General features: G+C 43.1%; 2 protein-coding genes across 8 annotated transcripts in view; one reads left to right on the top strand and one right to left on the bottom strand.

Annotated features, from left to right (window-relative positions):
* LOC139263396 (kelch-like protein 28) overlaps positions 1 to 6923 on the bottom strand; it is a 48395-nt gene extending 41472 nt beyond the window's left edge. Inside the window, exon 1 of the mRNA XM_070879431.1 lies at positions 6842 to 6923. The gene's annotated coding sequence lies outside the window, so the exon portion shown is untranslated. The remainder of the gene's footprint in view (positions 1 to 6841) is intronic.
* A 450-nt stretch (positions 6924 to 7373) lies between these two features.
* Positions 7374 to 15027, top strand: part of LOC139263395 (TOG array regulator of axonemal microtubules protein 1) — a 175165-nt gene continuing 167511 nt past the window's right edge. For all 7 annotated transcript variants that reach the window (XM_070879430.1, XM_070879427.1, XM_070879425.1 and 4 more), the window contains exon 1: positions 7374 to 9624. In XM_070879430.1, coding sequence (XP_070735531.1) covers positions 7612 to 9624 — 2013 coding nt within the window. In that variant the 5' untranslated portion in view covers positions 7374 to 7611. The remainder of the gene's footprint in view (positions 9625 to 15027) is intronic.

Here is a 15027-nt window from a genome sequence, read left to right as displayed (position 1 = left end):
CCATGCAATTCTTCTCCATCAACCTCTTCTCTGTTGTCCAGTTATGTGGGCTTGCACTTGTATGGTTCCACACCTACCTGCCCCAACACAACCAGCACATTTCCAGCAATGGCTTCTCTCAACATCAATCCAGTGCCCTGCATCTTCAGGGTAAACAGATTTTTAAACCTGGTTGGTTATTTACTATCAAAAACTTCTTATTTAATCAAATGTAACGAACAAGGAGTACTTCATATACACAAGCATAGAAACAGCCACTAGCAAACATATAGGGCTAGAAATTGGTCTTTTGGCAATAGCAGTATTTTTTCGGCATTTAGCGCAAAAATACCATTTAAAAAATATTGGTACAGGTATTTGTAAGTGGTAAAATTGCCAACAAAATGCGCCCAACAATAAAAATCAGCATTTCACGACGATTCATGGTGGAAACCATGGTTCTCGACAACTTAAGTCCAAGGCCGATTGCCGCTAAAAAGACAGGCTCTGGGAGGGGGAAAAAACACACAAAAATTGCAACAAAAAAAAAATCAAAAAAACACAAAATATTTACAAGACCCTTAACTAGGTAATCGCTGCAACAGAATTAAAAAATAAAAACTTTAGCTTACATTTTTTTTTAACAGGTCTTCATACTTACCGCTGTTTCTGGGATTGAAACGCAGGCTTTTCTCGGATGTTTTTTACGTGACGAATACGGGTGCGCCGAACGGCCAAGTTAAAGAGATATTGCTTTTTTTGGTGTTGCACGACTGCGGTCTGCTTTTCAGCGGTATTTCAAAACCGCCAGTGCACAACTTTAGCCAATTTAGGTGAACACCTTAACACATCAAAAAAGGCGAAATAGCGCCGAAAAATTGGGCGCACGGCTGGCCAATTTCTAGCCCATAAACTTTCTTCATGCGGGTAGAAGCAGTGCTTGCATTTATGAGAGAACTTTGAATGGGAATATTCACAGGAGTGCAATTGACTGGTTTTACTGAGAACTGGCCAGTTCTCAGTAAAACCAGTCAATTGCACTCCTGTGCCCTTACTTTATCTGCAAAAGAGGCCAGTTCCAGGTCTTGAGCTACTGAGTACTACTACAACTGAAATCATTTGTAAGGGAAGCATGTAGTGCAGTGGAAGATTAATCCAGGTGGTACATAGAAACATAGAAAATAGGTGCAGGAGTAGGCCATTTGGCCCTTCGAGCCTGCACCGCCATTCAATAAGATCATGGCTGATCATTCCTTCAGTACCCCTTTCCTGCTTTCTCTCTATACCCCTTGATCCCTTTAGCCGTAAGGGCTATATCTAACTCCCTCTTGAATATATCCAATGAACTGGCATCAACAACTCTCTGCGGCAGGGAATTCCACAGCTTAACAACTCTGAGTGAAGAAGTTTCTCCTCATCTCAGTCCTAAATGGCCTGTCCCTTATCCTAAGACTGTGTCCCCTGGTTCTGGACTTCCCCAACATTGGGAACATTCTTCCCGCATCTAACCTGTCCAGTCCCGTCAGAATCTTATATGTTTCTATGAGATCCCCTCTCATCCTTCTAAACTCCAGTGTATAAAGGCCCAGTTGATCCAGTCTCTCCTCATATGTCAGTCCAACCATCCCTGGAATCAGTCTGGTGAACCTTCGCTGTACTCCCTCAATAGCAAGAACATTGCTATTGAGGGAGAAAGCAGGAATGGGGTACTGAAGTTGAATGTTCAGCCATGAACTCATTGAATGGCGGTGCAGGCTAGAAGGGCCGAATGGCCTACTCCTGCACCTATTTTCTATGTTTCTATGTTTCTATCCTTCCTCAGATTAGGACACCAAAACTGAACACAATATTCCAGGTGGGGCCTCACCAAGGCCCTGTACAACTGCAATAAGACTTCCCTGCTCCTATACTCAAATCCCCTTGCTATGAAGGCCAACATACCATTTGCCTTCTTCACCGCCTGCTGCACCTGCATGCCAACTTTCAAGGATGAACCATGACACCCAGGTCTCGCTACACCTCCCCTTTTCTTAATCTGCCGCCATTCAGATAATATTCTGCCTTCATGCTTTTGCCCCCAAAGTGGATAACCTCACATTTATCCACATTATACTGCATCTGCCATGTATTTGCCCATTCGCCTAACCTGTTCAAGTCACTCTTAGCGTCCTCCTCACAGCTCACACCACCATCCAGTTTAGTGTCATCTGCAAACTTGGAGATATTACACTCAATTCCATCATCTAAATCATTAATATATATTGTAAAGAGCTGGGGTCCCAGCACCGAGCCACTGAAAAGGACCAGTTTATCCCGACTCTCTGCTTCCTGTCTGCCAGCCAGTTCTCTATCCACGTCAGTACATTACCCCCAATACCTTGTGCTTTGATTTTGCACACCAATCTCTTGTGTGGGACCTTGTCAAAAGCCTTTTGAAAGTCCAAATACACATCCCTTGTCCACTCTAATTACATCCTCAAAAAATTCAAAAAGATTTGTTAAGCATGACTTCCCTTTCATAAATCCATGCTGACTTGGACCAGTCCTATCACTGCTTTCCAAATGCGCTGCTATTTCATCCTTAATGATTGATTCCAACATTTTCCCCACGACTGATGTCAGGCTAACCGGTCTATAATTACCCGTTTTCTCTCTCCCTCCTTTTTTAAAAAGTGGTGTTATATTAGCAACCCTCCAGTCCATAGGAACTGATCCAGAGTTGATAGACTGCTGGAAAATTACCAATGCATCCACTATTTCTAGGGCCACTTCCTTAAGTACTCTGAGATGTAGACTATCAGGCCCTGGGGATTTATCGATCTTCAATCCCGTCAATTTCCCTAACACAATTTCCCGCCTAATAAGGATATCCTTCAGTTCCTCCTTTTCAATAGACCCTCAGTCGCCTAGTACATCCGGAAGGTTATTTGTGTCTTCCTTTGTGAAGACAGAACCAAAGTACTTGTTCAATTGGTCTACTATTTCTTTGTTCCCCATTATAAATTAACCCGAATCCGACTGCAAGGGACCTACGTTTGTCTTCACTAATCTTTTTCTCTTCACATATCTATAGAAGCTTTTGCAGTCAGTTTTTATGTTTCTGGCTTCCTCTCGTACTCTATTTTCCCCTTCTTAATTAAACCCTTTATCCTCCTCTGCTGAATTCTAAATTTCTCCCAGTCCTCCAGTTTGCTGCTTTTTCTGGCTAATTTGTATGCCTCTTCCTTGGATTTAACACTATGCTTAATTTCCCTTGTTAGCCACAGTTGAGCCACCTTCCCAGTTTTATTTTTACTCCAGACAGGGATGTACCATTGTTGAAGTTTGTACATATGATCTTTAAGGCCATTACATATCCACCGTCAACCCTTTAAGTATCATTTGCCAGTCTAATCTAGCCAATTCACATCTCATACCATCGAAGTTACTTTTCCTTAAGTTCAGGATCCTAGTTTCTGAATTAACTTTGTCACTCTCCATCTTAATAAAGGATTCTACCATATTATGGTCACTCTTCCCCAAGGGGCCTCGCACAACAAGATTGTTAATTAGTCCCTTCTCATTACACATCACCCAGTCTAGGATGGCCAGCTCTCTGGTTGGTTCCTCGACATATTGGTCTAGAAAACCATCCCTAATACACTCCAGGAAATCCTCCTCCATCGCATTGCTTGCAGTCTCAATAAAGTTTCCTTCTACCATCTACTAACTTGCACTCAAATTATGAAGTTAAATCAACAACCTGAAAAGGAGCATTAAAACATACACACAGCTTTTTATCTTCACATACTCAAACAAGCTGAACCCATAATCCCTGAAGGTATTTCCCAGTGAGAAACACCAAAATTTCAAAGAAACTCACTACAATGGCATATATCCCCTTCCAATTGAATTCAATCAACCTCATATATATATTTTTTTAATGTGGGCATCACTGGCAAGGTCAGTATTTGTTGCCGATCCCTAATTGCCCTCGATAAACTGGAGGTGAGCCGCCTTCTTAAACCACTGCAGTCCGTGTGGTGAAGGTGGTCCCACAATGCTGTTACATAGAAAGATCCGGTATTTTAACCCAGCGACAATGAAGGAATAGCGATACATGTCCAATTAGGATGTTGTGTGACTTGGAGGGGAACTTGGAGGTAGTGTTCCCATGCATGAGCTGCCCTTGTCCTTCTAGGTGGTAGAGGTTGCGGTTTGAGAGGTGCTGCTGAAGAAGCCTTGGTGACTTGCTGCAATGCGTCCTGTAGGTAGTACATATTGCAGCCATAGTATATCATTCATGGAGATTTAAGCTAGTGGATGGGGTGCCAATCAAACGGATTTATTTGTCCTGGACGGTGTTGAGCTTGTTCAGGGTTGCTGCAGCTGCATGGCAGTAGATTAACGCACAGTCCTTTCACCACTAGAATATGGATTTGAAACCAACACAGGTAAATGGGATGAAGGATTCTTGTTGATTGCAAGGATCCTGCAAAAGTCAAATTGGGAAGTTTCAACCCTGTGTCTAGTGTGCATTGACACTAACACTAGCTTACAATCTCAATCAGAAAGGCCACAAGGATTGGAAATTGAATTGTCACTCTGGCATAGCAGGAGTGTTCTAAGTTTGACCCAGATACAGTTAGTTAGAGCAGAGTAAAGGAAGTCTTGCTGTAAATATCAGTGGTTTTGTTGGCTCGTGGATGATCAATGCTAACAGAATTCCAGAAATCTGACTGCTGTAGTTGACCTGAGAATGCTAAATGCTAACAGAATGCTTAAAATAGAAATGTCTTCCATTCTTCAATGCCTAACATCTCTCACTGTAATAAGCACAAAATGATTGAAGGAGGCATAAAATTGCAGATATGGCCTGGATAAATATCTGTTTACTAATAGTTATACTCATTAAATAATTGGTTAGTTCCCTTGTCAGCTAATTATCCACATTCAATGTACTGCAGTGCAACAAACCAACAGTAAAATGTAGAAAGGCAGATAGAAAATATAAGAAAAGTAGTCAAACCCTCATTAAGTATCCAGCTCAAATTTCCTAAATATGACAATAAGCTCCCTATTAAATCAGGCAATGCAAAAACAAAGAGGACATATTAGAGCAGAACGAGTCATTTGGCTCCTCTTACCTGCTCTGAATTGAGGTCTTGGAGGCTGTTTTTACACAGTCCCATTTTCTTGCTTTCAGCCCAAACTAATTCCAATTCCCTGCTTGTTTCTCATTCCATTTTCTTATAAGTAATTAATTAACCTTCTTAAACTGTAATCAACGTAGCATAGATTGTTATTGGTGGTTTACATTATAATGACAGCAATATAGATACCCAAGGTGTCCGATTTGGGCAACCTGACAATTGCTGGCCCCTTAAAAATCTTTGGTATAATTTTTGTGCTCAGAGATGAAGAACATCAGTCCTGGTCAATGGAATGTTTCATTTCCAGTACTACAACATTATGCACAACTTCTCCAAGGTCAGGAACAACACGCTCACAAGCAAAATGAGGCTCCAGCTTTCCATTTTTTTTTTTTACACATCTCTATTATCTTTAAAGTACATTTATGACATTACTTTTACAATGTTAGTGTTGTCACTTGGCTTAGAGTACTAGTAGGAATAGAATATATGACATAATGCTGATCAAACTTTTGTATAATATATTATCTTAAATTGCCTTCAACAATACCTGTATTCAACTTAGTGTTGTACAGCTCAAAATACTTTCCCAATGTACAATTCAAGTTTGAAAGGGAAAAATGCTAAAGTTGTGCATACTGCATTGCACTGTTTGTCTGCAGTTCAAATGTGTGTCATATAGTACAATCACCAACATTATGTTTTACTAATGCTGGTTTTGAAATAAGACTGATCCTTTACAAATAAAATCAGGGAACCATTGCAAATGGTTGGTAAACTTTCAGTCATTGCTTTGTGTGGTAAACAAAGATTTGGGAGACATCTACTTTTGAACAGGTCTACAACAACATTGTGGTACAGTTCTGATTTTGCAATCTACAGTTTAGAATACCTCAAGTAAAATGTATTTGATTTTAATTTATTAAGTATATAAAGTAAACAGCTTTTTGTATTACAATATTTTGCTTTAGTCAGGCAACCAATTTAGCATTTTTTAAAAAGGAGATGCGGTATTTAACATTCAAGGTGAGCATTTGAACCATGCAGGTAGATAGACTGGGGTTATAGTTGATGGTTACCAGTTTCCTCAGACTTGAAGCTGTTTCACCTCCTAAACACTATTGGTTGCTGATTACAACATAATGTTAAGCAAATTGTGCCCCTTTAACTCCTTTTGTCGTTGTCTTTTCAACATTGTTTCTCATTTGAAAATTTAATGTCTCTCCAGCAAGAGTTTGAAGGAACACTGCATACCTGTACTCGTTTTTCTGCAGTAGCAAATTAAATTATCAGTACAGTGGGATTTAGGCCATGAATTTGCATTAAAACAATCCAGTTAATATGTGTTTGCGTTAGACAAGGGTTTGAGGGATTATCTAATGAAATAAGAATATTCGGAAAAACATTTTGAAAGAAAAATGAGTTCAAAACTTCAAACAAAAAAGTTTGTACTTTAAAAAATATGTACAATTCACTTTGCGGCATTGGTTTCATTCAAACATTGAATTCATATTTTAAATTAAACAAAATATAGTTTACGTATACACACATGTAATTTTATAATCATACCTTTTAACAACTTAACCTACCAATCCACTGGCGTTATTCATTAGATAGGGGGCCTGGGCCTGTCACGGGCACATCTATTAGATCGACGTCTTTAGTAGCAACTGTATTTAAACTAAATGAAAATATATCGAATGTAAAATGTAAGATCCAAGCAGACTGACCTGATATAATTACGACGATAACCAGCCAAGCAGAAGATGAACTAACAAATCCCCCAAAACCTATCAAACACAAACACAAAACAGGTGGGGTGTGCGTAATTTCCGGCTAAGATTATTATATCAACAATAAAAAAGACCACGAATAACAGTTAAATTGCAGACAATAAAACATCTTACGTGTTTAAAATTACAACAACCTCACAGTTGTTGAGATTTAAGATCTATTTCTTTATACTTAAATTCCTCCCGGAGCGCAGAGCCTCTCTGGGAATTGTAGTTTTCATGCCCGTTGCCTTATCAACGGAATGCTTTAGAACTACAATTCCCAGCGTACCTTGTGCTGTAGACAGACTGAGGGAGCGGGAGGGCAAAGGTGGTTAGCAACCGGGTCGGGGGTTGATCTGTCTTCACCATGGAAGCGTTCTGTATCGCGGGTTCGTTTTGTTCACGTGACTGGTTTGCTTAGTTACGGCCATTTTGATGTGAGTTTTTTTCAAATCGAGTGGTGGGCGCGACACTGGGGGCGGGGGTCGGTTCGGCCACGCGCACGCGTGTCTGTGTGTGTGAGCGCGCGGGGGAACGGGGACAGTTGTGAAGAAAAGTGAGTTTGCGGGAGTGACGGCGCCGTGTGGGCGGAGGTGAACGCTGTGTTTATTGTACACAAAAGACAAATGTCATAAAACCGATTGAACGACGTCAAGGGAGGAAGGCATGAAGCCCTGGAGACGGCGGCGATTCCAGTCGCTTGCGCTCGGCCGGGCGCCGCTTTCATGGCATGTTCAGTTGCCGATTTAATTCGGCCGGCGTTGAACCACGAAAAGCACCGCTACCCAAGTGCTAACCGCACTGAATGCAACGACGTGGCCGGCGGCGGCTCCGGCTCTTCCTGCAGGAGCGATACTCGGGATGCCGTAATGTCGGGGAGCAGCAACGGAAGCCCAGCGGTTAACATGGAAGAAGATGCCATTCTTCGACAGCTCAGCAGCCAGAGTCTGACCAAACGCACCGAGGCACTCCAAGCCCTCCGTGTCAACGTCAGGCAAAACGCGGGGATATTGATCTTTGACAACAAGAAAGCTCTCTTCTCAACTTTAAACGAAGTGTTGGTAGACGCCGGAAGAGAGCTCAAAGTCTCCTGTATTCAGCTGATCTCCGAAATTATCCAAGGATCAGATTCGGATCTGGATTACTGCAGGGCTGCCGTGCTACCCAAGTTGATATGGAGTCTCCGGGACGACCACCCGACCGTGCGTAAAGAGCTGGTGCAAACTTTGCATGTATATTTAAAATGCTCTATCATCTCCAAGGACATTTTCCGGGCTTTGATAGAGCATGGGCTAGAAAACCACGATCCTGTTGTTCGGAAAGCCACGACTATTATTTTACCTATCTTGCTTACTAAGGAATTCAACAGCGACAGTTTATTTGATGTAACCCTTTGTTTAGCTAAAAAGCTAAATGGCGGTAGTCTGGATGACCCGTTCTCAGCATTTACAACCATGGGGCATATAAAACACCATATCGGAGATGAAGAATTCAACTCATATTTAAAACGTTTACCACCGACCCTTCGAAGAGATTATAACAAATTAATGGAAATAAAATTTGAGCCACAGGCCAAATCAAATGTAGGTAACGTTCCTGAGCTGGAACAAAGTAGAAACTTCAGGACAAGTTCGGGATTTCGTGGGAGATCCATCGGTAGCGGTAAAGATGCCTCCCAATTCCCCAGGCCAGTTTCAAAGGACCATAGTAACCTGGAGTTTCGAATAATTCCACAAGAATTATATGTTCGGCTTCTAGACCGGGAAGATTATAAGAGTAGAACGCATGCTGTTGAAGAACTAAAGAATGTTGTCGATAATTTAAATTTTATGACTGTGTCTTCCACAGCTATTTTGGGTTTTATTGGCTTTTTATGTACTTTGCTTGATGACTCAAATTTTAAAGTTGTACACGGTACATTGGAAATCATCAACTTACTGGTAGTTAAGTTAAATCATGGTGTGGTAAATTATCTCAAACCCATTACATCTGCAACAATAAAAGTACTAGGTGACAATAAAGTTGTCACCAAACAGGAATATATGAAAGTTTTTATGGGTTTAATGAAGCAGGTTGGTCCTCAAAAAGTACTTGATATGCTGTTCGACAATATAAAACATAAAAATTCCAGAATAAGGGAAGAAATATTAAACATTGTCATTGCTTCACTTTTGACTTATCCAAGTGAAGACTTTGATTTGCCCAGTCTTTGTCATGTTGTTGCTCCAACATTGACTGACTCCAAGAGAAAGATCCGCCATGCAGCTTTAGAGGCTTTTGCCATGTTGGCTTCATCCATTGGTTCTAATAAGACATTTTTGGTTAAGGCAGTGGATACTGTGGAGTTGCAGGAAGATGGAGATGGTGTGATGGCTGCAGTGCAAGCCAGACTAGCAAGAAGAACTCTGCCAAAATTAACTCCACAAGGACTTGTGGAATATGCAATACCTATGCCATCTTCTGCCCACGGCAGAGGGATGCAGATGCCATTAGGAGCAGATACGGAGTGGCTGCTGGCTAGTGGAAGAACCCAGAGTGCACACAGTTACCATGGTGATCATGAGACTCATTCCTTGGGCTATGGATCACCTAGCCCCAGTACAGATGAATATACCTCATTCAGAAGAGTATTAAGCGCTGGCCGTGGGAAGAACAAGTTACCATGGGAGCACACCAGCTCGGCTACCAGGGGGTCTGATCTGCAAACTAGGTTTTCCAACACGGCTCCTGCAGAGCAGGTAAGATTTGGAGCACCCACATTGTTAGCAGTAGTGGAGCTAATAATAATCTGAAAAAAATAAAATGTGTGGTTTTGATTTTATATTGTGCCGGAGTACAATATAAATAATTCAGTGACTTTGATCTTCCAAAGTAGTCCAAATGGACACAAGTTATTGGTTTGAAATTTAATGATGCTGAAAACTGGTGCTTTTGGGAGAGGAGGTTGAAATCCTTGTAACTTTCTGAATCGTGTACATCATCATCATAGGCAGTCCCTCGGAATCGAGGAAGACTTGCTTCCACTCTAAAAATGAGTCCTTAGGTAGCTGAACAGTCCAATATGAGAACCACAGTCCCTGTCACAGGTGGGACAGATAGTCATTGAGGGAAAGGGTGGGTGGGACTGGTTTTTTTTTTTTTTTTTTTTTTTTTTTTTTTTTTTTTTTTTTTTTTTTTTTTTTTTTTAAATTCATGTCCAATCGTTATCCAATCGTTACAATTCTTTGTCAAACGCCAGAGGTCACCCTGCACCAGTCAAGGATCACTCTGCGCCAATGCTCTTAGCCAAAAGGCCTAGAGCCACTGCACCGTTCCTGGAAGTACTGCAATACCAGGTTCGTGCCATGGAGGTGGATGGGTCAGGTCCCCCACACACCTCCGTGGAGGTGGATGGGTCTGGGTGGGACTGGTTTGCCGCATGCTCTATCCACTGCCTGCGCTTGATTTCTGCATGCTCTCGGCGATGAGACTCAAGTGCTCAGCGCCCTCCTGGATGCACTTCCTCCACTTAGGGCGGTCTTTGGCCAGGGACTCCCAGGTGTCGATGGGGATGTTGCACTTTATCAGGGAGGCTTTGAGGGTGTCCCTGTAACGTTTCCTCTGCCCACCTTTGGCTCGCTTGCCGTGAAGGAGTTCTGAGTAGAGCGCTTGCTTTGGGAGCCTCGTGTCTGACATGTGAACAATGTGGCTTGCCCAGCAGAGCTAATCAAGTGTGGTCAATGCTTCAATGCTGGGGATGTTGATCTGGTCGAGGTTGCTAATGTTGGTGCATCTGTCCTCCCAGGGGATTTGTAGGATTTTGCAGAGACATTGTTGGTATTTCTCCAGCGACTTGAGGTGTCTACTGTACATGGTCCATGTCTGAGCCATACAGGAGAGCGGGTATTACTACAGCCCTGTAGACCATGAGCTTGGTGGCAGATTTGAGGGCCTGGTCTTCAAACACTCTTTGCCGAAGGCGCATCGGAGGCGGTGTTGAATCTCGTCGTCAATGTCTGCTCTTGATAACAGGCTCCTGAGGTACATAACTGTACATAACTTTGTGTACATAACTGGTTGCCATCTGCCAGCACTGTTCTGAAAGGTTCATAACATCACCACCTGTGTGAGAACACCACCGCAGGGCGGGGCTATAAATAGAACTGGTGCGCCGGGCCCTGGAACATTGTGAGCGAAGGAGCGGCGAATAAGGGTGAGGGGCCCAGGGATAGCACAAGCCAGCCCACACTGCGATTATGGGCCCAAGTTTCCACACGATAAAAAACGGGCGCCCCTCCGAGCTGGGCGCCTGATTTCCGCGCCTAAAATGGCGCCGGAAAAAAAAACACGCGGTTCTGGAGCACTTTGCAGCTCCTTGTCTGTTTGGCGCGGCGCCCAGGGGGGCGGAGCCTGCACTCACGCCGATTTTGTAAGTGGGAGGGGGCGGGTACCATTTAAATTAGTTTTTTTTCCTGCCGGCAACGCTGTGCGTTGGAGCGTTCGCGCACGCGCAGTGAGAAGGAAACATTGGCACTCGGGCATTTTTGTAGTTCTTTGTAGCTGTTTAATTTTTGAACATTTTTTAATAAAAGCACATTGCCATCAGCACTGAGGCTTCTTGCAGCCTTCTCACTGTCTTCTCCTTCCTGCTTTCCCCCCCCCCCCCCGGGTGGGAACGAACGGGCGCCTGCTCCCCCCGCCCGCCCCCGCGGGAACGAACAGGCGTCCCCCCCCCCCCCCGCAGGAACGAACGGGTGCCTCCACTTGTGAGGCTGACTGCAGCATTCTCCGTGGCTGAAGCACTTTCACACAGGTAGGAAGATGGTTTATTTAATCTGTTCTTTGCTTATAAATGTTTATTCAGGTTGGATTTATTTGTAGAAGTATAAATAAGGATTTATTATAGAATTTAATGACTTCCAAATTTGTGGATGACACTAAGTTGGGTGGCAGTGTGAACTGCGAGGAGGATGCTGTGAGGCTGCAGAGCGACTTGGATAAGTTAGGTGAGTGGGCAAATGCATGGCAGATGAAGTATAATGTGGATAAATGTGAGGTTATCCACTTTGGTGGTAAAAACAGAGAGACAGACTATTATCTGAATGGGGACAGATTAGGAAAAGGGGAGGTGCAAAGAGACCTGGGTGTCATGGTACATCAGTCATTGAAGGTTGGCATGCAGGTGCAGCAGGCGGTTAAGAAAGCAAATGGCATGTTGGCCTTCATAGCAAGGGGATTTGAGTACAGGGGCAGGGAGGTGTTGCTACAGTTGTACAGGGCATTGGTGAGGCCACACCTGGAGTATTGTGTACAGTTTTGGTCTCCTAACCTGAGGAAGGACATTCTTGCTATTGAGGGAGTGCAGCGAAGGTTCACCAGACTGATTCCCGGGATGGCGGGACTGACCTATCAAGAAAGACTGGATCAACTGGGCTTGTATTCACTGGAGTTCAGAAGAATGAGAGGGGACCTCATAGAAACATATAAAATTCTGACGGGGTTAGACAGGTTAGATGCAGGAAGAATGTTCCCAATGTTGGGGAAGTCCAGAACCAGAGGTCACAGTCTAAGGATAAGGGGTAAGCCATTTAGGACCGAGATGCGGAGGAACTTCTTCACCCAGAGAGTGGTGAACCTGTGGAATTCTCTACCACAGAAAGTTGTTGAGGCCAATTCACTAAATATATTCAGAAAGGAGTTAGATGAGGTCCTTACTACTAGGGGGATCAAGGGGTATGGCGAGAAAGCAGGAATGGGGTACTGAAGTTGAATGTTCAGCCATGAACTCATTGAATGTCGGTGCAGGCTAGAAGGGCCGAATGGCCTACTCCTGCACCTATTTTCTATGTTTCTATGTTTCCCTTCCCCCTCCCCCCCCATCTCGTTCTAGATGCCTAATTTGTAACCTGTGCCTGATTTTTTAATGTGTAGACAAGGTTTTTTCTACAAAAATCTTCACTTGCTCCATTCTAAGTTAGTTTGGAGTACGTTTTCACTGTGGAAACTTTGAAATCAGGCGTCAGTGGCCGGACACGCCCCCTTTTGAAGAAAAAAATTCTGTTCCAAAGTGGAACTGTTCTACCTGACGAGAACTGTAGAAAAAAAAATGTGGAGAATTGCGATTTCTAAGATAGTCCGTTCTCCACCAGTTGCTCCTAAAAAAAAAAAAAAAAAAAAAAAAAAATCAGGCGCAAATCATGTGGAAACTTGGGCCCTATGTGTGCGCACTAGGTCCATGCAGCAGAGCAGGTCTCCAGTCGTCTTGGTGTTAACCCTTGCCACTGGATAAAGTCCGAGCTCTGTCAAGCCCGTGTGGTGGCTGATGTGCAACGGTCCCCACACATTAAAACAATCCACTCACGGGCATCTTCCACCCCCTCAATTGGAGTTCAGGACTGGAACATCGGGCTCTTCATTGAAACATCTGTGAACTTTTGTGGAAGCAAGTCATCCTTGTTCGAAGGATTGCCTATGATGATGATGAAAGGTTGATACAAGTAGCATGGAGATAACTCATTTGTTGGTTTTTCCTCTTCCAACCTACTGCACCACCGTGCTGTTCAAACATTGATTTTGATCTAGTGGTAACTTAGCCAATCCTAAACCTGAACAAAAAATTATAACTGATTTTAACTTGCCAAAATAACAGTTTTGCTTATGACAATAGATAGATAAAATTGAGGGATGAAAATGTAACATTCTTAAAAATTCCAGTCTCTAAGCAGCTTCTGTACAGTAGTCTCTGGCACCAATTAATTTATTTTTAAAAACCTTTTCAATTTGGATGTACAGTATTGGACTTGCCTAATGGTAGCCATTAACTGCTTTATTAGTTTTTGATCAGCGGTTATTGTGAAGATTCCACCTAAAGTGAGCAGTTTTTAATCCGGTTTTACAAAAGCATTTTTGCTGTTGAGTTTTTATCGATGGCCATTCTGTTGAAGGAAAGGTTAAAAACTACAACATTCTAATTTCAAGTGTTTCACTCTGCAGAAATGCTTACCCTGACCTTATTAGCAGGTGATAAAGTTCTGTTCATGCATTCCATAAAGTTTGCCCACAAATGTATTGGGACTATTGAGTACTGCAGTGCAAGATGCAGTACAGGGTATCTAATATAACTCAATATGATTGCGATGCCTGCCAAAACTACATACTTATTGAGGGTTATATGTGTGTGTGTGTGTGTGTGTGGGGGTGGGTGGAGCCAGGAAGTGGGATTTGTTTTGTATTGAATTAATACCTAATTCGGTGCTATAAACCTCTGTGGTTCTTTATTGAAGAATAGTGCAAGAGGGAGGGATTTAAATTCCTGGGACATTGGAACCGGTTCTGGGGGAGGTGGGACCAGTACAAACTGGACGGTCTGCACCTGGGCAGGACTGGAACCGGTGTCCTCGGAGTGTTTGCTAGTGCTGTTGGGGAGGATTTAAACTAATATGGCAGGGGGATGGGAACCTATGCAAGGAGACAAAGGGAAGTAAAATGGGGGCAGAAGCAAAAGGTATAAAGGAGAAAAGTAGAAGTGGAGGGCAGAAAAATCAAAGGCAAAAATCAAAAAGGGCCACATTGCAACATAATTCTCAGGACAAAGTGTTTAAAAAAAACAAGCCTGAAGGCTCTGTGTCTCAATGCGCGGAGCATTCGTAATAAGGTGGATGAAATAACTGCGCAGATAGCTGTTAACAGATATGATGTAATTGGGATTATGGAGACATGGCTCCAGGGTGACCAAGGCTGGGAACTCAACAGGTCCCCTGCAGTCAGAATCAGGGGAAGTCATAACGGGGAACAGAGAAATGGCGGACCAATTGAACAAGTACTTTGGTTCGGTATTCACTAAGGAGGACACAAACAACCTTCCGGATATAAAAGGGGTCAGAGGATCTAGTAAGGAGGAGGAACTGAGGGAAATCCTTATTAGTCGGGAAATTGTGTTGGGGAAATTGATGGGATTGAAGGCCGATAAATCTCCAGGGCCTGATGGACTGCATCCCAGAGGACTTAAGGAGGTGGTCTTGGAAATAGTGGATGCATTGACTCTGGATCAGTTCCTATCGAGTGGAGGGTAGCCAATGCAATCCCACTTTTTAAAAAAGGAGGGAGAGAGAAAACAGGGAATTATAGACCAGTCAGCCTGACATCGGTAGTGGGTAAAATGA

The sequence above is a fragment of the Pristiophorus japonicus genome, chromosome 4 (genome assembly GCF_044704955.1).
Source record: "Pristiophorus japonicus isolate sPriJap1 chromosome 4, sPriJap1.hap1, whole genome shotgun sequence".
Classification (NCBI taxonomy): Eukaryota; Metazoa; Chordata; class Chondrichthyes; family Pristiophoridae; genus Pristiophorus; species Pristiophorus japonicus.
This window is presented reverse-complemented; position numbering and strand designations above follow the sequence as displayed.